This window comes from Epinephelus moara, chromosome 16 (assembly GCF_006386435.1).
Source record: "Epinephelus moara isolate mb chromosome 16, YSFRI_EMoa_1.0, whole genome shotgun sequence".
NCBI lineage: Eukaryota > Metazoa > Chordata > Actinopteri > Perciformes > Serranidae > Epinephelus > Epinephelus moara.
In genome coordinates, this window is record NC_065521.1 from 30,571,698 (window position 1) to 30,598,852 (window position 27,155).

At 41.3% G+C, this 27,155-nt stretch overlaps 1 protein-coding gene across 1 annotated transcript; it reads right to left on the reverse strand.

Annotated features, from left to right (window-relative positions):
• Positions 1-5,417: 5,417 nt before the first annotated feature.
• LOC126402776 (dystroglycan 1-like) lies at positions 5,418-19,169 on the reverse strand. The gene is made up of 3 exons (XM_050065021.1): positions 18,900-19,169; positions 11,723-12,289; positions 5,418-9,331 (listed from the first exon to the last, which is right to left on the reverse strand). Exons 2-3 carry the CDS (start codon positions 12,143-12,145, stop codon positions 7,022-7,024), a joined length of 2,733 nt encoding a protein of 910 aa, XP_049920978.1. The 5' UTR covers positions 12,146-12,289; positions 18,900-19,169; the 3' UTR covers positions 5,418-7,021.
• Positions 19,170-27,155: the final 7,986 nt, after the last annotated feature.

Genomic DNA, 27,155 nt, shown 5'->3' on the forward strand with positions numbered 1-27,155 from the left:
GATACACCCTCATTACCTACTACTTGCTGCTGTTATTGATTAGCTCAACTCCATTTGTAGATTCAAACTACTCAACTGCTGTTGTTGCAGTTACCTGATCCTTTATGGAAAGTATTAATAGAAAGCACATCACTACATACGGTCAAGCTGCTTCAGAAACTACAGCAGGTTATGGACTTTCAGAGTAAAGTGTTTGTTTCAAGTGCAATGCAACTTGTGCTGTTAGACATCAAAGCTGAGGTGGGCAGTGTAATTTTGGCTTTATTGGCTTTATTATTAACTTTGAGCATATTGTGATTCAAGTGGTCTGAGAAAACACTAGACATCTGTACCCCCCCTTGGCTCTGATTTATGGCTTTAAATAATCTAGGCTGTAGCAGGTGACCTTGGCCAATCACAGGTCATTTCAGAGAGAGAGAGCCCAGAGGGAGTTTCACAAGATGGTCTACAAACGCAGATGCACGCGCACATCCCTTCAATAAAAGCCTGATTCAATGGCGAAGAATTCTGCAGAAAATGTTGCTTCTCTAGCGACAGCAATAACTGCCTCCACTGCAAAGCAACCCCCAAAAAAGGAAGATGAGTCTAAAAGAGAGTCTGACAATAAACGAAATAATAATTTTGCTAATAGTTTATTCTCCTGCCAACAGGAGCTAAAGGCTCATGGCTGCAGCTTCATGTTCACATCGATGTAGCTAATGTTAGCAAGAGCCTCAAATTACAATGTGTCCTCCAACTTACTCGGCGTCGCTACAGACCACCTCGCTGGGGGCAGCACTTCTAGAGACTGACCCCCACTCAGCCACTGCAGCAACCCAAATCCAGCCATGGCAAACCCCAGCTCTGGTGGACCGGACAGCTCCAACTCCCCGCTAAATCATCAAACTTTCTGTTGCTGCCATTACACAGGTTAGATCCGGTGCTACCGCTGGCCACCAGCCCACTATAACATCCTGCGCTGGGGGGTTGCCCTCAAAAGCTGCTACATCTGTCAACTGAAGGTCCGTCTCCTGAGTTGCAGCCTACACTTCTCCCAGGAAAGTGGTCCACAGCAGTGGGAAACGAGGCAGAGGGACAGAGGAGTGGCTAGCTAGCTAATTCTTGTCTAATTTGTGGTCTGATAAAGAGAGTGGGGCATTAAGAGGCTGAGCGTATGCGCTGTGTGCAGCTTTACAATGAGATAAGATTTAATAATCAATGTATGGGAATTCTATGAAGCCTGTGCATACGTCTGGTGGGAAGGGCTTGGAAGGAGCGGGGAGAGATGCAGGAGCTGCCTTTTCTAGATTTCTGCCCACCCGTGCTTTAAAACAAGCAATTCAAACTAAGAGTCATTTGGTGCATTTTACCTAACAAGGTCCAGTTTGAACAGTTGAACAGCTTACAGTCTGTCACTGCAAGAAAAAGGCACACACAGTGTTTGTAATCCAAACTGTCCTGAGTAATACTGGTGTCCAGTCCTGTGCTTTCTCCCAACCTCAGCCCTGCAGAGCTGCTGTCAGTTGCCTGAATTGCGAGGGAGATGTGACTCCTGTCTGTCAGCGGTCAGTGACTCAATCATGTGCTCCCAGAATAAAATATCATCCTACAACTGCATATTCTGTGTGCCAGAAGTGTCACACAGAGACAGCCTGAGGCAAACATTCCTGCAGTTGTTGGTGGCTGCTATATTACACAATATGTTCTCAGAATCTGCAAAGTTACAGAACAAAATAAAGGTTGGGCTAGGTAACCTTTATAATCACAGCATAATGATTAACAGGGGAAAGTACTTGCTAAGGTCTCATGTAAGCCATGTACATTTAGGGGCTGCACCTAGTGATTATTTTAATTATCTATTTATCTGCTGAATACAAGCTATTCAATTAACTATCATGTAAAACCTTATGCACACAAGATAATAGAGTATTTTACACAGATTTACTGGCATTATCTCCTGGATATGATGGGCACAGAACAGAAAATATTCTGCCACACATCATCACATTATTCATCTCATTGAGATGGATGATGTTTTAATTCATAATTGCCGTCACAGCCTCTATAGTTCTCATCCAGGAAAGAGGCACGGAGGAAAAAAAACCTAGATACGACCCCAATCACAGAGATGCCAATCACACTGGACTAATGTTTTTATACAATCTGTGTTTGGTGAAATACAGTTTCACCAAAAAATACAGGTTGTTTGAGGTGGAATTTTTACTTGATAAATGACAGACATGGCAGATTTGCACGGGATTAGGATCACAGACAATCCCAGGTAACACCAGTCCCTTGTGAAAAGGGCTTTAGATAGGGAAAAAAATGCAGTAAAGTTTTACATCTGAGAACCTAGAACCATGAATTGTTTGTCATTTTTGCTTAAAGAATGACTTAATTCGATTAGAAAATAGCTGCAACACAATTTTAACTAGTTGTTGCAGCTCTATTTAAAATACTTAAGCCAATGCTATATATAAAATAGGTGCTTTCTTCATTTGTTGATGTTGCCAGGTGCCACTGTTTTGTTATTGCTGTAATGTACTGTATATATTGTTTGAACCCTGCACTGTGTTATTTATGCAACAAGAGGTGAGAGGTCTGCATATTTATAAACAGTACAAGCTGTATTTAATCACACGCTGTGTTTGCAGAGAGAGCCTTTAAGTCCAGTGTCAGCGATACATACTGTATATGAAAACGATCGTGTATGTAAATGAGCCAGCCGCCCACAGTGAGATGATTGTTGGCTAACTGATAAATGATTACTATATTCAATTTGCAACATAACCCACCTCATAATCACCAATTATGTGTTATAATGGCTGGTAAGGCTGAGCAAATGAGAGCAAGGCAGATAACGTAATTACAGCACTGACAATGAAGAAATTAAAAAAGTACAGAACACAGTGTAAATGAAACTACAGCCACCTGAGTGGTAAGTTATGGGTATGCTTCAGGGCTAGAGGTCTAGAGCAGGGGGTAGCAACCTTTACTTTCAAGAGAGACATTTTTGGCCAAAATAGCTCTCAAATAATCTGCTTGGAGCTACTAATAGGTCTAAATGAGCATTTATTAATATGTTTTACCAAGGAGGCTACTCTGCAGTGGACTTTTTATGACTGTTTGGTACTTTAACTTTGCAGGGTTGGCGGTAAAAGTAAACAAATATGTCCATGTACTATTAAACTCTCTATTGTCCTCCAAGACTTATTAATTTTATCTCCAGAGCCACAGGTTGCCCACCCCTTGTCTAGAGGATGAGTCTGAGGATCATCAGTGATTGTGTGTTTGAGTATGAATGCTCTTTAAATGTACAAAAATAATACTAAATGCCTCTATTAATTGCCAAAACAACTTCTACCAAATACACATTATTGCTAAAATTACACCCAGAAGCATTCACAGCAGCTGAGGGACTTCTTTCTAGGACTACACAAGAACAAATCAAAATGTCTTGTATTGCAACTTGTAGTGTGAGTGTGCATTTGTCAGAGCAGCATGGGGTCTGCATCGTGTCAGCACCCAGTGAAACTGTTTTTGACCTCTCCCGAATAAGCCATCATTACACAAGCTCTATACTAAAAGAATTTGAGAGCAGATATTAGTCATTGTTATTGATATTTCTCCAACAGACGTAGGAGCACCGGGCCAAAAAAAGAAAAACTACCCACCTAAATGCCACAGAAAGGGGGCACTTGTCTTAAAATATCACACTGTGTCACGGGCTGCCTGCTGTGTGTTTGGTTTATTACAACAAAAGAGCGTATAGCTCATTTTATAGCCAAAACCGGCCGACCATTAAGCCCTAATGTAGCCTGCTTCAATAAACAAGAATGTGACAACATTACTGTAAAGCGCAGCTACAAAAAGGCCACGGGTCTGAGGAAACATATAGGCTGGTAAAATAGATTTGGAAAAAAAAGTGAGGTGTAATACGTTTCATTTTTAACTTTAAAAACTAACTCTGACTTATCTCATAATTTGCACTTAATCTCCCACTTGTAACAAAGCATGTTAAAGGGCATCAATGACCATTTTTAAAACACTGATATTATTCTTGCATATTGCAAGGGTGCACTGGGAAACCATTAGGTGGCAGCGTCATCACGGTAAAGGCTAACTGCCTGCCAGGGAGATATGAAGAGATTATAGAATTTCAACAGCTGCAATATAATTAAACACGATGTCACTTTCTGGAAACACTTAGAAGACAGGGAAACTGTCTCAAACCTTTCCTCACTTCTTTCATCTTCAAGTAGTAAACAACAAAATCAATGGCAGGATTTCAGCACATACTGTACCGGTCATCCCGCTGGCAGAGAGAATTGGGGCTAGAAACAAGCACAGCATATTATGTTTTGGTAGCCAGCTAGTTAGATTGTAAAAAAAAAATAGCTATAGCTAATTCCATAAATACAGTAACTGCAGCCAAATGAGCCGGCATTTGTGAAAACCTGCTTGGATTTCGATGCTTGTGTATTCATGGTGAATTCATGGTGTTGAAGTCCAGGTTCTTGGAGCAGCCAACAATGGCAAAGACAGAACCGTCAGAACAGAACAGTCAGCAATAATTTATCACATTTGATAAACCAAGTAAAACAACACTATACTGCGCATTATCTGAAATCCAATTATAATAACACTCAAAGTTATTGTACTGTACTGTTTCTTTTCTGTACAATGGGAGCTCAGAAGTTAAATTTGCACTCATACCCTAACACCAGGAATAGACAAGCATGCTGACTGGCACTGGGTTTTCACAAATGACGGCCCAGTTGAACAGTTACTGCATTTATGGAGTTAGCGATAGCTGTTATTTAACAGTATAACTAGCTAGCTACTAAATCATAATATGCTGCCTGATGCCAGCTGCAATTCTCTTGTGAGCAGAATAACATTCACTGAAATCATGTCATGGATTTTGCCATTCAAATAGACAGTACTTGAATAATGTATAAGTGGAAGACAAAAGAAGTCAGAAAGGTATGACAGTTTCCCTGTCTTGTTGGTGTTTACAATTACCATAAAATATATTTCAAAATTGGCCGCATGTTTATTTAGATAGCAAATGTTCTCCAAAATTCTATATTCCATTCGTATCACCACATCATACACATGAGCAGGTGGCAGTGTTTTTACCATCATGTTCATATAGCCGCCATAATAATAATTATACTGTCACTGCAGCCACCAGCAGTATAAAACACTGAGTAATATCAGTGTTTTATAATGGCTGTTTGTTCCCCTTTAATGCTTCTGACCATGTAAATACAATATGTATTGTATTGTATCAACACATTGAATTTACTGTACACTGTAATCTAATTGATTTGGTAAATTGTGTTAATCTGCCCATTAATAAACCTTATAAACATACTGAAAACATGTTTAATCCAGTTCCATTTTCTAAAATAAAAAAGGGACTATACACCATATTTGAGGCTTTACAAATAGTATTACATTTTATTAATATATTTTCATAAAACAAGTTTAAGACTGTATCAAAAACTCAGTAAAAACATTAGATTTTTAACCATTTTTTCTTATGGTGATATCAGATATGAAATGTACATAATTCACATATTGTTGTGGTTTCTTTGTTCCCCATCATATTGAGATAATGCATTAATTTTTTGTGATGGGCAGGTAAACGTTCTTTTGTACCCTCACAAACTATAAAGTCTTCTTTTTTTTTCTTCATGATTGTGATCATAAATCTAGACATACAATTAAAAAATAAAATTATTTCCCACTCTGGCCCTCCCTTTCCCCGACTAGGTTTACTGATAAAACACTAACATTATGGAGTTGTTTAATTTCACAGGCACACATATGTACATCCCCTTGTCCCCATGCCTCATCTGAACTGACAACAGGCAGTGCACTGAACAGAAGAGTGCAACACCTAGAGGCAGAGCAGTGATAATACAGTACTCTAAGCCCACCCACCCCTCATACCAACAAAACCAACTCAATATAAGACAGTGGATCCACCTCATTGACTAAGTCGCCAATTCTCACCCTGCTGTGAACCACAGCGTTCCATTGGACCCTTCATTATTGTTGTAGCAACCCCGCAAGGTTTGCCTTGTGACCACAGACATCACCTTGGCAACAGCAAAACCAGTCTTCTCACAGGCAGGTTCAGTGGCACACACATTAACAAAAGAAAAAAAAAAGTCATTATTTGTTTTGTAACTTAATTAGGCTACATCTACAACAGGCGTGATCAGTGTAATGTCCTTTGTGATCAAGTACCAGAGGAATCTCAGTCATGTGGTGAGCTCAAGGATACAAAAAGAAAATCTTTTCTCCTTATTGGACTACCACTTACTGCATTCAATTCTGCGCAAGACACATAGTGCAAGGTTTAACAAGAATTTGCATAAGTGCAAGGTTTGCATGTTATTGTCAAGAGGGAGCAAAGCATAGGAGAGAACGGGGAGAGATCAAAGTCTAAGAAACAAACAGATTTCTGTGTAAATAAAGTGTTTCATGCTTTCAGTTTGGCTTTTTGTATTTCATTCCCCTCTAGAAATAACAGGTGCAAAATCTTAGTAAACCTAGCTGAAGGACAGATAAGAGTGATATAGAACTCATAAAGATTAACATTGTGAGGGAGAGCCTCAAGTCTGTTGTCATGGTGACATCTGCTCAAAGGCCCTGTGGGCTTCAGTCTTTCCTGCTTCTTTATTATTTTCTATACAATAGAAATAGTACATCATTGAAGATAAAATTGACTCTTCTTGGCAAAAACAGACAAAAAAAGAATATGCAAGAAGTCAAAAGCAGATCTGAAGGACAACAAAAAAAGAGTGCTGAAATAACAAACTGTTCCCCATCCATTTGCCCTGTGCCAGTAGTTGAATTGTACGATACAGTGTCTTATCCATGATGGTCAAATATGTGGGTATGGTTGCCTGCTCCTCTACAAAGTCAAAGCCATTTCATTGAACACATGTAAAATTACTCCTGTAGTAGTTTTCAACAAGCATCCCTACATTGCACCTGCTTTCCAAACTGAAAGCTCTAGTGTGCGTTAGGGAGGCACGTAGGGAGGTGGTGACCTGTATGAGGTCATGTTCTTGGGGCGAGAGCCTTTGCCCTCTATGGGGACAGTAAATGGTGGAGGGGGCTGGTAAGGAGGTGCATTAGGATCATCATCTTGATAAACAGAATACTCCTCCAGCAGATCCTGGTTAAGCAGGGTACTGTGTGGGCCAGCCATGTTAGGATACTCTGGAGGGGGAAGTGGGGGCTTCTCCTCCTGAAGGATAAGAGGGATGCTGGAGGATGGGGGCGACTTGGAATCATCTAACTCATCTGCAAATATTATGGGGACTCCTTTCTTGATGAAAGTGGCCTGCTCCTCTATGGTCATCTTCCCTTTGCGCTTCTTGCGGTAGCAGACCATTGCAATGATCCCGGCTATGAGCAGCAGGGCAGCTACCACTACAGCGGGAATGACAGTGTGTAGGTAAACATCGTCAGTACTCCTACGACCTGTCCCAGGTGAAGGTGTAGCCGTAGGAAGAACAGGCATTGGCACCTCTCCTGGTGGGATGAATATGTAGCTCTGACATTTATTGGTGCCACGGATGGAAATGTTAATGGGTTTGAATTCAGGCTCCATGGCTTTGATGAAAGCTACTTTCGGAGTCCCTTGGGGTTCAGAAATCCTGTTGCTGAGAACTGTGATCTGGTCCTTTGGACAAGGACTCTGCTGGAGACTGTTGTTGGTCCATTCCACCACAATGGAGCCTCTAGTGATGTTTCTCAGGGTAACTGTGCTACTATTGCGATCACCGAGGGCATAAGCTAACTTTTTGGTCAGAAGAATCTTCTTATGGACATCATTGCTTACAGTTTTGGGGTCACCATGAAAACGAGCAGCAAACACCACTGATGGTTTGTCATTAGAAGACCAACGGTTGACTTGCACCTCAAATGCATCCATGATGCTCTTCCCACCCTTATCTGTGGCCAGCATAAAGTACTCGTGTTTCCCCTCATGCTGCTCCTCTGGAAGGCCATACAAAAGCTGGATAGTGCTGTTGAACTGGATCCAAGATGTTTCACTCACTGCTTCTTTGGGAGTCTTCTTCAAAGTCAAACGCAACTTATCAGTAGTACCATCCTCCTTGTCAAAGAAAGTATCAGGTGGAATCTTAACCTCAAAGTATGTGCCAACCCATGCATTCACCTGATCAATGGCGTTACGGATTTCTGGGTTTTGATTTGAGTCTGGAGCCAAAGAGAGAGGAGTGGTGCGTTTGGGTGGTTTAGGTGTGGTGGACTTGGGCTCCCGGGGAGGTGGAGTGGTGGTTTTGACTTTCCTGGGTTTCTTTGTGGCAGAGGGTTTGGGTCTTTTGGTGGTGCTTGGTGGTGTTGGCGAAGCAGTGGCCTCCACAATTGTAGGCCTGGTCATGGTAGGCTGAATAGGGATGGTGCTTGTAGTTCCTAGTACTCTTGTGGGTTGGGGAGGTCCAAACACAGGTGTGTGAGCTATCTGATCTCTGACCCTCATTGTGGGCTTCACCGGAAGAGGCAAAGGGCCTCGGACAGGGGGAGCAGAGTTGTCTGTTGCTGGGGCAATAGAGGGCGAAGTTGGTGTGGGAATGACACGTACAGGAGGCTCAGGGTGAGTTGTTGGAGGAAGCAGGGAGGGCACTGGAGTGGGAGTATTGTACAACTGTCGTTTGACCCGTTTCACTCCATGGGGCTTTTTGTTGACAATGTGCCAACCAACCACTGGGTATCCCAACCTGGCAGACATGGTCCCATCCTTTGCTGAGGATTGAACGCTGTTAATGTCAGGGATACTGCCCTGGTCAAGGGCACATCCAAGTTTCCATGAAAGTAGAGCCCCATTTTCCACCACCTTCTTGGCATTCCCTGGTCCAGCCATGAAAGCAGACATGTCAAATAAGCGGTTATTGACAACGGGGACCACCCTCATGTGCTCCAGGGGAACATGAGAGAATTTTCTCATGATGCCCAATAAGTTAACCCTCTGTTCAGCAACCATTTTTGTCAAGTCAGCATCCAGGATGACCGTGAGGACAGTGACGAGCTCCTCGGAGCCACAGGTGAAGGGCTGGACGCCGCTGATATCAGACTGTAGAGTAAGCAGGGCTGGCTCAGTGTCCGCCCGTTCTTCTGGGTATACTTCAATAGAGAAGACCGTACTGGGGAACACTTGGCTGCCAGTCTTCTCAATTATCTCCTCTCCAGACACCAAGATATGATACACACCTTTATCCTGCTCAAGGGCCAAACCTCTCAGAATGCAGCTCTCTTTGTCCCAATATAGCCAGGAGGGTAAAGTCTCCTTTCCCATTTCAGTGAGCTACAGGAGGAAAAGGAAAAACACTATTACTTTTTGTATTACAGGGATACTTCTGAGATGTCTGACAATGAAAAAGCCATTACTTATTTCATTAAGTGATAATTCACTTCAAAAATAATTATGAATGGCCATTAAAAGTTACCAGGACACAAGTGATGTCCTAAAATTACCCACCAAGTTTGGCAAGGAATTTTAAAACAAGAAGAAACAGAGAGAAGCATGAAAGTATTGGCAATACTGAAGTTGTTACTAGGATATGTTGCTAAAACTGTGAATCAATTACTGTATCGTACACATCACCCTGTATTTAATTGTGTTTGTTTCTGACCAAGTTGCTGGTGAATCAGGAACTAGAAAAATGAAAAAGAGGAGCTGAATGCAAAACCTTTAAATATCTAGCGTAAAAGCAGAAATGCTTTCACTATCTCCCCGGCTCCCACCCCTCTACAAATTCCATTCAGCTTATCAAATCCCACCAAATATGAACAGGAAGCAGCGTGAGCTTCTATTCATAACAACTGTGTGAGTCATCACTCTTCATTTTGAGTTATTACTGTATGACAGGATATCATTCTGCATCACCACTTGGGCCAATAATAATCTCATCTCATTCATAAGTCAGACTGGAACAAATTGCACCAAAGTCAGCTTTAATCAGTAGTGATACAGTGATCAAAAGTGAAAGGATAAATACTATACGTTATGTGTTCCTACAGTCAGAGAAAAAAAAACTGCAGTCCCCATGAGGGACATTAAAGATAGAAAGATATTTAATTTTTTCACATGTCAGGGCTCGACAGTGCGAGCGTTTCACTCGCATTTGCGACTAAAAATAGATGTGTGCGAACTGTAAAAAATATTTAGGGGCACATGTGCGCATAAAAAAATCAGCCGAAGCAGCCTATATTTTTGTCAATAAAAAAATATGATAATCTAACCGCAAATGTTGGAGGAACTCCAGCTGCCTTCCCTCTTCCCCGTGTGACACGGTTATGGGTGGTTTTCCAAGCTACTGTCGGCACAATGCGCTCTTGTGCCGCGGTAGCACATACACACTGAATGGGTTCGTCGGCGGAGGTCTGCGCATTGCGCGCTCTGTGTGAAAAGGGCTTAAGTCCCACTGTCGGCAGCGTGGAAATAAGTCAAAGTGTGGAGGAGATGGACCGGGTTAAGCGGCGGATCTCCGGGGAAGCCTGCTCCATTCTCCCCGTAGTTCAAATAATTTCAACTCTGAGTGCAGCGCTCGGGCGGAAAATCAGAGCGGTACGCAACGCCAAGGGTAGCGGTGCCGCTTTGTCAGGCGTTGCTGCCCTCTCCATAGACAAACAATGGGACAGCCAGCACAAAGCGGTTTTACAGCTGATCATGTGTAGAGGCCTTTAGGGACCGTTCGCCATGGTACCGCTGCTGGGCAGGGTGGAAATAAAGCCCTTTTCACACAGAGGGCGCAAAGCGCAGACCTCCGCCAACAAACCCATTCATTGTGTATGTGCTACCGCGGCGCAAGTGCGCAATTCTCTGCCGCCGAGCTGAGCGGCACACGAGAGGGCGCATGTCGCGGCGTCTGCGCGCTGTGACGACACCTCGGCACCGCGCGTCCAATAGCAGAGAAGAGCCTGAAGTAGACCCGGAATCGGTCACCAATTCATTAAATAATTTTGCTTGTATATGTCTATTTGCATCACGTTTATTACGGAAAACACATTATTTGATCAATTTACATTGTGCCCCTAAAGTTCTTTGTGCGCTCCTTACTTTTTCCCCAAGGAGCACATGTGCTCCTTGGGGAAAAAGTTAGCGTCAAGCCCTGCATGTCCTCTTTAATACTTATTTTGTTTGTTTTTTTCACTATACTCAAGCCCATTTTTATCTTTATTATACACTTACTTTTTCCAATATAATTTAAATTCAGTCCTGAAAAATGTTTTAAACCTTGAACTGTAGCAAGGTGAAGTTCAGATTTTTATTCAGCATTAATGTCAAGATAAGGGAAGAATACATTTTATATATATTTTTATGACAGTCTATTGTGAACCCTCAAGCTAGTAGTACAAAAGTAATACTGGGGTTGGGTCTAATAAAAAGGCACCTCCCAAATAAAAAGGAAAAAAAAAAAGACCTTCAGTTCATCAGCATCACAACAAAGTCCTCCCTTATTCCCCAATTTGTTATTCCAAGTCTCTTTTTTTCAATACTCAATGACTGATTAACTCCAATCTCATTAGATGATGTTAAATAATTTACATGCAATTATTTGTAAATACCAACACGTTAACATTACATTATGAGGCACTCAACATTACATGCCAAATATTTTCCCACATAAAATCAACGCTCGATTTATCTCAGCATTAAGTTTTCCCTGTTATGTTTCATCTTCAGTGTACTTACATGGACATTACAGGTTGCATTGGCGGGTCCCGGTGGAACCTTCAACTGGAACACCTGGCCCACGATTGCAGAGGAGTCAGGGATGCCAGTGTGCACTCCCCCACTCTTTGCAGAGGAATCTGGGATAGCTGTAGGCGGCCCCTCACCGACTGAAGATGCTGCAGCCCGGAGCTCGGAGAGCACGGAGGACTGCATAGAAGCCTCTAGTTCCACAGATATCATCTCCACCAGTGTCTCTTGCTGTTCTGGCACAGTGCCCTGGGCCATGGTCACCAGAAGCCCTATTACCAGAGGGATAGTCCTGCACGAAAGAAGCCTGCTCCTCCCAGCATCCCCACAGCTCATGTCTTTCCGTTTATAGTGCATAGCAATAGGCCTTTGGGCTGCCCAACAGATGTCTATGAACAACTTAAGAGGCCACATGCACTGACGTCAGTCTGATGATATGCTTGTGGGTCAGGTTCCCTAGTTATTGGCTATGCTCACAGATGCAGTGGTTTCTCTTTGTTGTCCTCTGTGACCCATGAAGAGCTCTTTGGCACCCTGTTAGACAGCCATGTCAGCCAGCTGTGTGAGAAAACGAAGAAAGAAATAAACATGAGTGTGACATAGTGACAAAAGTAACTACTATAAAAAATATCAGTGCAAACATAGTAGTATTACTGCTTACACAAAGTTTCTGATGATACTAAGGCTGGGCAATATGGAAAACATCAAATACCACAATATTTTTGTATTATTTATCAGCAATATTAGGCTTGAATATTGGTGCTTTCACAAGATCTTTACACAATGAGATTTTTGATAAACAATCATCAGTAATGTGAATATAATGACTAAGTGGGTAAAGGCTAAAACAGTCTGGTAACTTAAAAAATTACATCACCTTACTATAATGCAGCCTTTAAAACAAGGAAAAGACAACACTTAAGACTTTACAAAACCCAAAATCTAAGATGACATCAAGTCTTATATCACAATATCAATATAATAGGTATATTTCCCAGCCCTAGCTGATACTATCCCATACTAAGTGATCTCAACACATCTTCCCACTAGTGTTGCACGGTATACCGGTACTAAAATAGTACCGCGGTACTAGAGTATTCCAAACGGTACTATACTGCATTTGGAAAATACCGGTACTTTGAAATTGATTCAATTCATTAATTTAGTTAATTTATTTTACTCATTTATGCACACAAACGCCTTTCTTGTTCCTATTGGAGCACAGATTGCACAAGTGGTGTGTATGACAACACCTGTATCAACATCCGCAGCTGGCGCATGTGAAAAAAGACAAGAGAAAGTCTGCCTCGCAAAGGGAGACAACACGAGACAACACAAACTTGGTGGGACATTTGAGTTACCAAACCGTGACGTCCGTACCGAGGTACTTACCAAACCATGATTTTTTTGGTACCGTTACACCCCTACTATTTATTGTTCTAAAGGTTTGTATCCAAAAGGACTTTCCTTAGGAAAAGTACCGAAGAGTATCGAAAAGTATTGAAATTCATATTGGTATTGGTACCGAAACAAAGATGTTGGTATCGTGACAACACTACTTCCCACCCAAATACTGCCAACACATTTTGCACAAACTGTATATCATGCATTGAACACGCTAGTTTAAAAATGGTACATGGTGCTATAGTAGAGTATGAAGAAGCAGCACCATTGTTCTATTACTTTAAAAAGACCTAGTGCAACATACTTTTAGCTGTGTCCGAAATTACTCCTTTTACTATCTAGTGGACCACATTTACCAGGCTTGTGCCCATTGGCAATCAACTATTGACAATTGAAGAAGCAATCACGGATTGTTTTTCCCCCCTGCCAATACTGAGAAACTAAATTGTCTCTAAAACATGATTCACTTACAAAGTCTACACATGGCTGTCATTTCTGACAGGCGACTTAAAGCAAATTTTTAATCATGTAATTCATTTGTTACGTTGTCTTAACACATGTAAAGCAAAACTAGTTTCTGCTGTTTGTAATTAGAGAGACACAGACAGTTTCAGTTGAACCTCTGTGTCTACTCTTATATAAGGACTAGTGAATGTGTGAAGGAAGGAGTGATTTTGGACACAGCATTTGTCTTCCCACTACAATTTATAATTGCAGCAATATTTGGAATTAATAAATCACCACACAAGGACTGGCTGAAAAACACTGATCCCAAATGCAGGCAATTAGTTATGTGTGCCAACAGCAAAAACAATATATTTCCATTTTCTATTTAGATTCTACACATGTAGTTTTAAAGCAATAAACATTATTAGCAAAAGGACACATTGATCTCCTACTGATCCTCACTTCTGTCATGGCATTTTCAGTAATAGCGATTCTCATGAGATGCACGAGTGTCAAAGGTTGTTTGTCTTGGTTGTAAGTTTTAATTAGGTGCCCTGGGGGTTGGAATTAGAGTCTCCATTGTGCTGACCCAGCCAACCTCAATCCTGTAGCACTCAGAAACGGGCAGAGGAGGGTCATCCAATTGCCTGGAATCCTAATGCCTGACTGGCACGAGGCTGTGACGTCAATTTATACAAAATATTGCCTGTTCTAAACTGCTCCAAACCTCGACGCCTTCTTACAGAGGGTCTTGGCAAATGCGTGTCATTCACTGCCCAACATTCTGATCAACAACCTGCGTCATGAAATCAGTCAGTCTATACAAAAAAAACAACATCTTTCTAAGAATGTTTTATGCTGTTTGAACCCACCCCCATACTATTTGGATGATTCATACAAGAAAGAGCCAGTAAATGAGGGTTGCAATGGGATGGGGATCTCCTGGGAACCAATACAAATGCTTCAATCACAAAATGTACATGTATTTACCCTAATACAGGCAGGAGCAGGCGCTCAACCACATTGTTTTGGGATAAGCTATAAAATGTAATGAACAAAATGAGAAGTAGTCATTATTAAAATCATCCATGCACGCAAATGCATGGTCTGCCAGTAAAATGTATACCTCTGAATGCTGTGGCAAATAAAGCTAAGCTTCACAAGATTAGTTTGCTTCTCTCACTCATCCACCCGCTTTCTCTCTTTCTCTCACTCTCGCTACTCAGGCAATCGAACATATACATTTTTTTAAAACCTGAAAAACATTAAAATAACATTATCACTGCTGCTCTGACATATGACATTCCAGCATCTGGTCTGTATCTGTTCTTATGGGAAATGACATCAAGTCTCTTAAGAGAAAAAAAAACAAGGGTGAAATCCTTCACATTTTCATTCATTTTAGTTCCCAGTCTCTGAAGCAGTTTTTTTAACCTTTAAAACCCATTTAATAAGGCTTGTTTGCAATTCAAACAAGGCAGCTTATTAAACAGCTGAGTGACTGTACTTTCCCTGCTGAATGGGGCAGAAATATTTTCAATAGAAAACATTGTTGCAGGTGGGTGTGATCCGAAACTCTGTGGGAATTGGTGGTAATGGCCGGAAATCCTGCAGATTCTGTGCACACCTCTAATTTCATCTTATATCATTTTGTAAAGGACAAGAATAAAGCGGATAAAGTTTAAAGGCTTACAAGACACTGGCATCAAACCTCGTGAGGGGCAATTGTGTCTTTTAAGGCTTATAACAAGACAGCCTTCTGTAGTTGTGTGTTGACTTCATAATTTAAAAGATGCTGAGATACACTGAATGTTAAGCCACTTCAGTCGTATTTCAACAAAGATAACCTACCTTTGAAAAAGCCAATAAAAAACAACAGACTACAATACTATGAATCGTGTGGTTCAAATTATCTCTGACAAATCAATATTCAGCCTTTTGTTAACCTGCCAAATTCATACCACTAACAGCTACTTCTGCAACTTTAGTTTCTGTAGATTCAAGTAAAGTCTCCCTCCTTCACTCCCTTTTACAACAACTGCCCACCTTATTCTGATCTGACCATACAATTGTACGGAGCCAGTATCTAGATAGTGGTGTACAGCTCAGCCAAAGCTATTGAGACAGGCCAACGCACTGCTTTTGCATTAGAAAGCGTATGATTCATCACTGGACAAAAACCTACATACTAAGGTGGCTACAGTCAGTTATTTGTTTGCTGGGAAAATCAATTGTGTCAGTAGATCATCCAACGTCAGCGGCAAACAAAAACATGTAGGCTAATATATGCAAGACAAAACAACTCAAACCATATTGTGTAATCTATGTATTTGGCTTCCAGTGTAAATGAGGATGATTAATATCTAATGGGGGTATATGGTGTGATGTTCCTGGCAAAGTAGTGGACTATTATGACTAGACTGCCAGCTGGGAAAACAAGAACATACAATCAATTCGCATCCACAGGGCTCCCTGTACTCTGCATGTAGTTTGCTGGATGGATGGATCAAAGAAATAGCATTTCATACACCAAGATATATCAACAAGAAAAGTCACCCTGTACATGAAAAAGTAGTAACACACTGGTAATCTGTTTTGCTAATGTGACATTTTGCCACCTACTCACAACTAGGCGGGGAGTTCTGAGTCATGTCTCACCTAACCCATTAACCAAGTTGAGACATGCACCTTATCTGGCACCTTTATCTACTGAGTCAGTTCAGTGGGATTTATTCCCCATCACCCACTCACCCTGCACAACCCTCTTCTGACTGAAGATCCTAGACAAAAAAGGAAAACAAATACCAAGAAGCTGAATCTACAATATGCCAGCTGAGTGTAAAAGCAACACATATTCATCTATCAATTTGCGTGTATATGTAAAATGCAAACATTAACATGAAAATAGGTTTTTACCCATAGGCTTAATTTAATTCAGAATGAGCACACCTCACCTCAGGCTGCACCCCTCCACAAACACACACACACAAACACGCATGTGGAGAAGGGGGGGAAGCGACATCTGAGCATCAAAGTAAGCACTCCACAACGTGGCCTAGATTTTATCACGTTCTCATTTCACAGTGTGCGAGTAATTTAGAATCCAATCCAAACAACATCTCATTAAGAAATATGAAACGTTTTAACATGTTGATTTGCAGTGTTCCAACACGCCGTTCAAACGAACAACAAAACAATATCAAAATAAAACGTGCATAATGTAGCATGTAATGATGGCGTGTCATTTGAGGGAAAGGCCGACAATCAAAACATGGCTTAACAAGATGAGGCCATGTTGCCTGTTGTTGAGAGGACTGACCTTAACAGCATAAAAAAATGTTTTGTACTCCATCACCATCACTCTAAGAGGGGAGCACACACAAAGCTAATTTGTTGAAAAACACAACCTGCTTTAATCACATTGCACATTACTAATAGAGAGGATAATTGTGACTCATTGTTATCATCATGACAATTTCCAGCAGCAGTGGGGCTAAGCTATAGGGCACTAAAATATTTAAGACAAGTAGCTTCAAAAGCCCAAGCACGAAAACAAAGGTTATATAAAAGTGTTGTTTACAAGATTTATTTAGGTGTTGAGTGCCTCATTTTCCACTGATCACCTATTAAAACCTCAGTTTCTCTGACAAGCCCTTTTTATGTATGATAAACAGTGCAATGACACAGGCATGAGTGTGGGGGATTTCTGCCCATTTCACAACGTCGCCTGCACTACTGAGGGGGGGGGCAAAACCCTTTACAACCACGGCATCCGTGCTGTCTGCAGTTCAAGAGTAGTTAAAACTTTAAAACCATCAAAAATAATTAGGGCTCCGATGCACAGTGGCACTCAGGGCCAATTGAATTGACGTACCACATCCAGCAGCCTCTAGATAGTGCATGAGCTGAATAACAAACATATCCACAAGACAAGCTTGCTTTGCAATTGGATGTTTCCCTTGTGTTGCCCTCTACACTGTTCAACCAAGTAATGAAATATGTGGAGAGAAAACACAAACTCGGCTTTGGCTGAGTGAAAGTCTAACCTGGCTTGATGACCTGGGAGCAAGTTGTTTAACGCTACAGGAAAACTACTGTATGCTGTCAAAACCCAGAGTTGGAAGACAACAAATCTGTTTGTTTGGTGTGTTTCTGTGAATTCAGGGGTATCTAAAGCATTAAGGAGTAAAGTTTTAGGAGAAATCAACAAATCTCTGCTGTGTAAAGCCTCCAAACAAGTGACACTTCTATCTAAGTATTAGCTGTTATGATGTAACGTTACCAGTTGATTTTAATTCATGTAAACTGATTTCCAGCTGCTGTTGATTGTGACATTACTAGCCACACCATTTCTAAATATTAAGTTACATGGCAACATAAGGTTAAGCAATGCTACTGGAGGTACACGTTGGGAAATACGCGCTAACTAACAGTTAATCATAAGTTAGGTTAAACCAGCCCTTCTCAGTTTAACATCAGCAACGGTAAACGTTAGATAGCCTGTGGTTGATTACAACAAATGATGTGTCATTAAACAAAACACCGACATCTTTATCACTAACTATCAAACCTTTTACGGTTGACATTTGTGTCCCAGTAGCCAGTTACCGTCTCCCAGCTAACGTTAGCTAACTAACTGAAACGTTAGCTACCGGGCCCGTTTCAGTTGCCCCCGTTTCTACTGGAGTATGTAGACGAGGCCTTTGTAAATGATAACGCCGCCTACGACGTTCAACCTTGATAAATCATTTAACAGCCCACACTGAGTTAACGCTACATTTGTGAGGCTACGAAGCCCCAAAACTGGTTAGAAAACGACAAACTGCAAATCCAGTAACTAGTGCTATCCTGCATCTGTCCGTCGCTAGCTCAGAGATGCACCTGTTTTATTCTAGGCGGAACAAGCAGCGAGCTACTGCTGCTGCTGCTGCCGGGGCATCCGCCACACAAACGCCTAACTCTCTGAAAATATTGCAGCTAACGTTAGCGCATTCCGCCTGTGCTACTGCTGCTGTTACCAACAAAAGCCCTCCATAAGGCTGTGTTAACGTAAGCCAAGCTCCATCACTTCCAACCGTCGAACAGCAAAGTCGAACAGACCGAGCGGACTGAGCGGTGGTAGCCACCGAGCGGGGCTAACTAACAAGCTAACGTCAAGAGAGTATGCAGATGACAAAAATAGCTGGTTACCTGTCCTGTCAGCGGACGGGAGCCAGCGCTTATTCTGTAAACGAGCCGAGCTAGCGAAGATGACGAGGGTGGCATTTCTAACGAAGCCGCTGCTCAAACAGCGACTGAACCCAAAATTCAAACTGACCTTGTTAGCGAGCTAACGTTAGCTAACTCGCGCCGTAATGTCTCCTCTTCTACCCGGAGAGCGCCGCGGAGACTTCCAAAATGCCATTAAACATGCGCTTTCCCCTCAGCGCCGCGGACACATATCTAGCATTTAGGGAAGTGGAGTATCTGGGCACAGCCGAGGGAACAGAGATCTCCCTGGTTTAGTTAGTCTGCAGATAGTTCACTGCTCTGTATTGTAATTATGTCGGTGGCAACCCCTCCCTTGCTGCCTCCCTCTGTCCTCCTCGCAGACAGGTCTACAGGTTGAGGCCAATCGTGTGTACCAGCATGACTCCGCCTCCCTTTTATTTGGAGACATGCAGGTGAAAAGATAAACTGTTGAGGACACTTGCATTGAGTGTTTGGATGCACTGTGCCCAATCGCCTCACAATTACATACACAACTTAATATCCCAGCCTTGAGTGAGGCAATCAGTGAGTGTTTAACTTTCAATGGGAACTCGTGAGGTGAAAGGTAGCGGCTGGAGTACCTTTTGTCCCTTTGTCCTGCTGGTAAACAGAGAATACCTTTTGTCTAGCAGTGTGGTTGAGAAAAATCTCATTTGCATTTATGCTTCTTGTACAGTTTCCAGCACTTTGAGAGCCTCTTAATATTTCTGAGAACATGCAACACTATTTAGTAACACAGGGCCGTAGCCATGGAGTCAACATTGAGGGGGACCAAGCCTGCCCACAATTTAAAAACTCATTTCCTACTTTATTGTACCGATTATCAAAATGAAGTACAGCTATTCAGTATACTGGGCGGCACAGTGATGCAGTGGTTAGCATTGTCGCATTGCAAGTTCTGCTGGGGTACGGCAACACCACTTGGACAACCCACACACAGGACAGCAGCACACCTTAATAGTGGTAACAATAATATTAGCAAAATTAGCACTAAAACGTTTATTTATAATTGCAATTACATTTGCTAATTATTTTTGGACAGTGGTGTGTGGTTGCCTGTTGTAGAAAAGCAATTTTGTTAGTTTATTTGTTTTATTTAATACATTTTTATGCATATTTTTATCAAATTAATGTTATTGTAGCTGTTGTCATCACTGTTTGCCCTGCATCTCCCTCTGGTTCTGTCTTTCTCAGTCTCAATTTCTCTCTCTGTCTCGTCCTCTCATTATGTATCATTTTGTCATCTGGATTACTGCAAATTTATTATGTTGATCTGTACTGTACAACATCTACTGCATGCCTGTCCATCCTGGAAGAGGGATCCCTCCTCAGTTGCTCTTCCTGAGGTTTCTACTGTTTTTTTCCCCTGTTAAAGGGAGTTTTTTCTTATCCGCTGTGAGGGTCCAAGGACAGAGGGATGTGGTATGCTGTAAAGCCCTGTGAGGCAAATTGTGATTTGAGATATTGGGCTTTATAAATAAAATTGAATTGAATATGTTGGGAGGGGATTTTTTAGCATTTTGAGTATGTGTGGGGATGTGTAACAGTATGTGAAATCATTCATTCATTCATTTTCCATAGCCGCTTATCCTGTTCAGGGTCGTGGGGGGACTGGAGCCTATCCCTGCTGACATTGGGCGAGAGGCGAGGTACATCCTGGACAGGTCGCCAGACTATCACAGGGCTGACACACAGAGACAGACAACCATTCACACTCACAATCACACCTTACAGCAAATTTAGAGTCAGCAGTTAACCTATAACCTGCATGTCTTTGGACTGTGGGAGGAAGCCAGAGCACCTGCAGAAAACCCACGCTGACTCGGCGGGAACATGCAAACTCTGCACAGAGGGGCTCCCCCTACCCCAGGTTTGAACCTGAGGGCTCTTGCTGTGAGGCGACAATGCTAACCACTGCACCTCTGTGCCGCCCACACCTTGAAATCATTAGCATCATTACTTTTCAGGTTGTAGAAAATGTTGTATGAAACTCCAGAGAATTTTTATGCCATTTTGGCCTTGAGGACGTTTCCTGGGTGTCTTTGTTTGTGGCTTCTTTCATATTAAGATGACACGAGAAACAGCTAGACAATAGCATAGTTTAATATCACTGCCTCCTTCTCCTCCTCCCATTGCTTTGCATAGCAACTATCAGCTAATGAACACGACAGCCCTTCATGTTGTATTTTGACACTACAGTGTTACATGAAAAGTACATTTATTCATTCATTTGTAATTTTCTATATGTAGTACAAAAGTTTTACTCAGACATAATTAAGACTTACCACATTTGACAATTTACAGCTAGTACATGTTTCTACCTCAAAGCACACTTCAATAAAATCCATTGTATCTGATTTAAAAGTCTTTTTTTTATTGAGCCCTTCATCACAAGTATATTGGAAATGACTTTACAGAGAATGAGCCTACTTTGATCTAAAAAAAAATCTGCAAAGAATAAAATGATGCAGGACAGAATGCAACAAAGGGAATTAAACAAAGAACAAGACACACAAGAGAAATTTTGAAAGACATAAACGGCCCAAAGTTATCGTAAAATCTAACCTCAGAGTCTGTCTGGCCATAAAAACTTAGACAGTGAAGACATCTGCAGAGCCTGTTCTGTTTCTATGAAAATGTGTTTCTGTGATGATTAAGAACACAAAACACAAAGGTACGTCCACCTACATTAATATCCCGCAGTAACTAAAGTTAAATCAACCCCTGAAGAGATCTCTCTGATACTCTGTCTGTGCTTCATAGTGTTTTACATGGAGTTTATTGTAACAGACTTCGATTGCAAAATGTAGAAGTTGTGATTGAAAAGGTTAACTCCTGCTCGTGTTTTGTAAAGTCAAAGTCACACAGTTCAGTTGAGATGAGGACTGTTCACAGTCTAAAGGTTACATTTGTTCAAAGAACTGTGCTGAAATAATTAACAGCAATGTAACTTAGTTCTGTTTTTGAAGGTTAAAAATGATTTCAGTGTTATATCTTATCTTCAAAACATTTCTTCATCTCTTCTTTTTCACGGTATTCATGTTGCTTTATCAATACAAAAAAAGTCCTCTATTGATTTTTGTATCAATACTCATAACGTCATGGGTGAAAAAATGACACTTCAGAGGACGCAAACATCAGCTGGATGATGAATATTGTGGGATTTTATTGACAAGGTGTGCAGGGTATCTTAGCGCAGAGGGCTTATCATACAGCCACGTTGCACACAGTTTGCAGTAATGTGCATTTGCATCAGTGCATTCAGGCTGCTGAGTGAAGGCAACTGGGATATTAGTCACAAGACGCAAGCATGTGGTTGTTGAAGCGTTCAAGGGTTCAAACGGTCAAGGATGAAGTGTTGTCAGGTGAAATGTTTATAGTTAAGGTATACTTAGCTAATGTCCTGTCTGTGCTTGTGAAGAAGTACACCTTTATTTTACAGAGCAGCATTTCTGCTTTTACTTCAGTAAAATAAACAGTTACAAGTAAAATACATACTATCAAGATTTAAGTAAAAGTGTAACCAGCTTTATCATTATCTATAATGATATGCATTATTATACATATTTTATGATTGGAATATTATTACTGGTGCTTTAACATGTAAGCAGCATTTTAATGTTGAGGTGGAGCACATTTTACCTGCTTTATATACTGTTGAATAGTTTAAAGTGACAGTTCAACCCAAAACCAAAAATCATGCTTTTCCTCTTACTTGTGGTGATTTTTTTTTTAATTCAGCCGTAGAAATGTCTGCCTTCTCACTAATATAATGGAAGTAGATGGCACTCAGCTTGTGGTGCTCAAAGTGTCAAAAAATACAGTTGAAAAACTCAACAGCAATGTCTCTTGTCAGAAATCATGACTCACGTACTCAAGATAATCCACAGACCATGCTGTGAGAAGTTTCATGTAGGAGCTATTTTCTGTCTACCGAACTACACCTGCCAGTCGTATCACAGTTTAGAGGTGAGCGTGCATCTACTGCTAGCTCACCTAGCTAGCTGATGTTACAGCTCAGCTGAGGAGGACGCCATTAATGTTCACATCTCATGCTGTCATGAGCACCAGCCTCTCGTCCACTCGTGGCGAGTGTAGTTCCCTAGAAAGAAAATAATTGCTACATGAAACTGCTCACAACAAGGTCTATAGATTACCTTGAGTAATCAGGTCGCGATTTCTGAATTTTTTTGGCGCTTTGAGCACCACAAGCCGAGTGCCATCTACTTCCATTATATTCAAGAGAAGGCAGACATCTCTGTGGCCAATATCTCCAACACTCTGCAACTCACACCAAAACAAACAAAATTGATAAATAGCACTATATGCAAGAGGAAATATATGTACTTTTGATTTGGGGTGAACTGTCCCTTTAATTTATAGCACAGCATCATATTTAATAAACTGATCATGTATTTTGTTTGTAAAATCTAACTATTAACCCCAGCTATCATATAAATATAGTGGAGTAATAAGGTACAATATTCCCTCTGAAATGTAGTGGACTTAAAGTATACTGTAAAGCAGCATACAGCTGAAACATCCAAGTTATAGTAAAAGTACCTTAAAACTGCCCTTAAGTACTTGAGTAAATGTGCTTAGTTACTTTTCACCACTGCTGTTACCTCAGTTAATGTTGCAGCAATCTTGGAAACAATATGATATATATTATGGAGCTTTTACCGTATTATATGCTACAGTTACAGCTAGCATTGGTGGGTGAGTTTGTGGAGCAGCCATTCGATCGACGCCCTGCTCTCCAACATTATGCACTGCAAAAGATTCCTTGAGATGACTTTTCTTCACCTTGACTTCCTATTTTCCCCTCTTAAGGCGAAACAGCCTCACACAAAGATGACATTTCTTTGTTAAGATCTCTTTGAGCTTATATGAATGACTGGTTACATTAGCCTGCATTATTATGGTTTTAAATAGGGCATGAGCTCTATTGGGAACAATACTTGAAAGAGGAAGGAAAAGTTTAAAGAAAGAGGAACGTCTCCCAGACTGACAGCCAGTGTTTAAAAAGAGGAAAGCAGCACAGTTAAAAAAAGAAAAGAACTTAAAAATGAAACAACAATCACAGATGTCATTATACTGCCAAATGTGTCTGTGGAAATGGGCATTCTTATCATTCGCTTTGCCAACAAATGATTAGATGTCTTTTACTCCACAGAAAATATTTTCCGTGAAATATGTACTGCCATTTATGTGATGCCATCATCATACATTATCATAAACTGTGCAAATATTTTGGAGCTAAAATTGACTCGATGTTCACGGCAACAAAGAAAGAGCCTTCATATACTAATAAAACCCTTGGCAAGCATGATTAGGATTTTAAGATAGAGAAACGGAGCCTGTCTGTAATAGTTCGCAGGCCTGTCAATCATCCGAATCCCTCTGACTCTTTGTTCACCCCAGCAAGGCGACAGCATGAACAAAGAGCAAGCATGTTGTATCTGCATGTAGACTTTAGGGGACATATTGAAAACTGAGCATCTAAACGAATGTTGTATTGAAAGTGAATGTGCGCAAATGATGAAATTAGTTCCCAAAGACATGTTGAGAATTTATTATCACATAGATGTTCTGTTTTTTAATCACACATAACACATTCAGAGTAATTAGACCCTCTTTTATAATCATGTTACACCTCTTAATAGTCTCTAAATCTAATGAATACACCATCAGCACAGACTTAATATGTAAATTGCATCAATGTCAGCGGAGAAGAATACATGCATTTCCTGGCAGTTGCTGTTCTCTCGTCCTATTGTTTACACTTGAGGCATATTATGGATGAGGGATTTCCATTGCAAACGCATCAGCCAGCTCTCATTTGGCCAAAACACACATACACAAAAACACCTGCAGGCCTACTAGACCATGATAGCCCCACCGCAGAGGGCCTTTCATGTGATTGCACATATCAATCTGACTCTTGATGTGTGAGCACAGAGCGAGAAAGAGAGCGGATTACGAATCAGCTGACTCCCCACATTTTCTTCCAAGTGACTTATTAGAAGGGTTATTCTGAGCGGACTGTTGGACCGCAGAGGGGGGGGTTGGCTGAGTAGTGAGACCCTCAATGGAGCCAATCTCCCCTTTCTCACAATGCTAGATTACTTTAGACAACCCTTCTCGGTTTCACTCAATAACAAACGGAAAGCCCCTTTCTGCTTTTTATATGTTGTGCTCAGGGATCTCTCTCTTTCTCACCCACAACTCTTGTCGCAATCATAATTCAGAATATAATGGGGCTTTCTTTTTTTGGTTTTCACAGGGCTGCAGTAATTTGCAGGGCCATTTCGTCACCATCAGCATGAAACGCTTTAAAGAATGTTTACGGAACTCATCATTTACCTGTTCGACGTTTTGTTTTTGGTCTTCAGTGGGTGTCTCCTGACTCCCTCACTTGTTATGTCGAGCTGATAATAGAACAGGAAGAAGGAGGATTTCCTTTCAGCACAGTGACTAGACCAGAGTACTGTTCCTGTTTGTGCCTGTCCTCAGTCATCTGTTCTCGTTGCTCACCACAAATAAGGTCTTTCCAAGAGGTACCATCATCACTGGAGCATGTTTATCCTGAAATAGATTGTTAGCGAGCCGCTGCTCTGTGAAAACATCCTGTTTAGTGTCATGAAAAACTAATTATTTACCAAATATTAGGTCTTACTGAAAAGCAGAATGGGACTTTTAGTTTCATCTTGTCATATTTACATGTTTCTCAGTGTAAATTAATCCCATCCAAGTCTTGCTGAGGCAAGTTAGCCGATAATTCGCAAATTACACTGCATAATTAATCCAGCAGCAGAGAACCCGGAGGCAATTACAGGGGATTGGACATTAGCAGTTCTGTACGTTGGACCCATGGCAGATCAGGCCACTCCATTACAGGATAAACGAAGCTCTTGAGGAGACCTCATGCTAAATGCTAGTCTGAGGAAAAGCCCCTAATGGCCTCTGTGACTGGGGTAATAGTTTTCTTATCAGAGACAAACAGGCCTAATGACTATGAAACACATCAAAAAGACATCAGCAAATATAGAAATCAGCAAATGGCATGGCCACGGGATGACCCCAATGAAGAGCAGAAATCAAATCAAAGCCCGATTACTGAATACTCAATAGCCCCTAAATGTGTACTGCGACTCTTTAGGAAGCAGAGTGAAATACCCTTAACCCAATCCTTCAGTGCTGTAATGTGATTACACAGTCATACATTTTAGTTTTTGGAAACCCCTTGCACACTTTAACTATGATATTAACCTACCAGTTCTCATCAATTCCTAATTTGGACCTGTGTAGTAACTAAAGTAATTAGTCTAATAGCTATGACCTTAGAAACATATGTAATTCTTTTTCTAATGTCAAAGGAATCATTTGAATGACATAATTGGCAGGATAACAGTGATGGGACCGTGTGGTGAAATGTGTGGCACATGAACTAAGTTAAATAGCCCCATTTAAAAACCAAACAAGTGGCATGGATCTTTAGATGGCAAAATTTCTGTCTGTCTGTCCACTGCTTTGGTCCAGACTGAAGTATTTCAACAACTATCAGAAGTATTACAATAAAATAATAAGGATGGATGACATCAGTGCCCCAAAAGTGAAGCCAAAATATCTCAATCGCCCCCTGGTGGCTGGCTGCAGTAAACCCCTCCTGGTTAGTGGATGGGACATGGGTCAAACTAAAAGATGAGGTCAGGTACAATTTTCCCAAAAATGGTTTCTGTCATTTTAGGTAGTTATCACACTGCTGTATATTAAAGTATTCATTTTGCTGATAAGTTTGGTTTAAATGAATTATTTGATGCTATAAAAACGGGGGTGTGATGCCATGATTGACGGCTGCATGTGCCAATTGGTGTGCTCGTGATGGGCGGGAACTAGATAACATGGAAGTCGCTTATGCGCAGTCTCTGGCTCCAAATGACATCACCAGCTCAGGATGGCAGCGGCCATATGTAGGATGTTTTGGCTTTAGTTTTGTACAGTGGGAGGAAGTGGAGGCATGTTGTCCATCTTTATATACAGCCCATGGTTCAGTCATTGATGGTCCTCAGAGAATGAAGACTACTGACTTTTGTGATCCTGACTTTTCCTGTAGTGCCACCACGAGATTGACATTTTTGGCTTTTAGTGAATCATTAGCTGTGACCAGCAGCCCTATAGGTCAGTCAATTGGTCCACAGAAATCCCCCCGCCCTTTGGCAGGCACAGTGTCTGCCCTAGGAGGCTGAAATTTGGCATGGAGGTCAAGTGTGTGTGTGGGTGTGTGTGTGTGTGTGTGTGTGTGTGTGTGTGTGTGTGTGTG

Bases quoted from the DNA above. Each gene is read 5' to 3' on its own strand.
- LOC126402776 (XM_050065021.1), bottom strand. From the start codon at position 12,145: ATGTGGCCTCTTAAGTTGTTCATAGACATCTGTTGGGCAGCCCAAAGG. The intron at 9,332-11,722 runs GTAAGTACACTG...TTCCTCCTGTAG, and splicing joins ATGCAACCTGTAATGTCCAT to CTCACTGAAATGGGAAAGGA.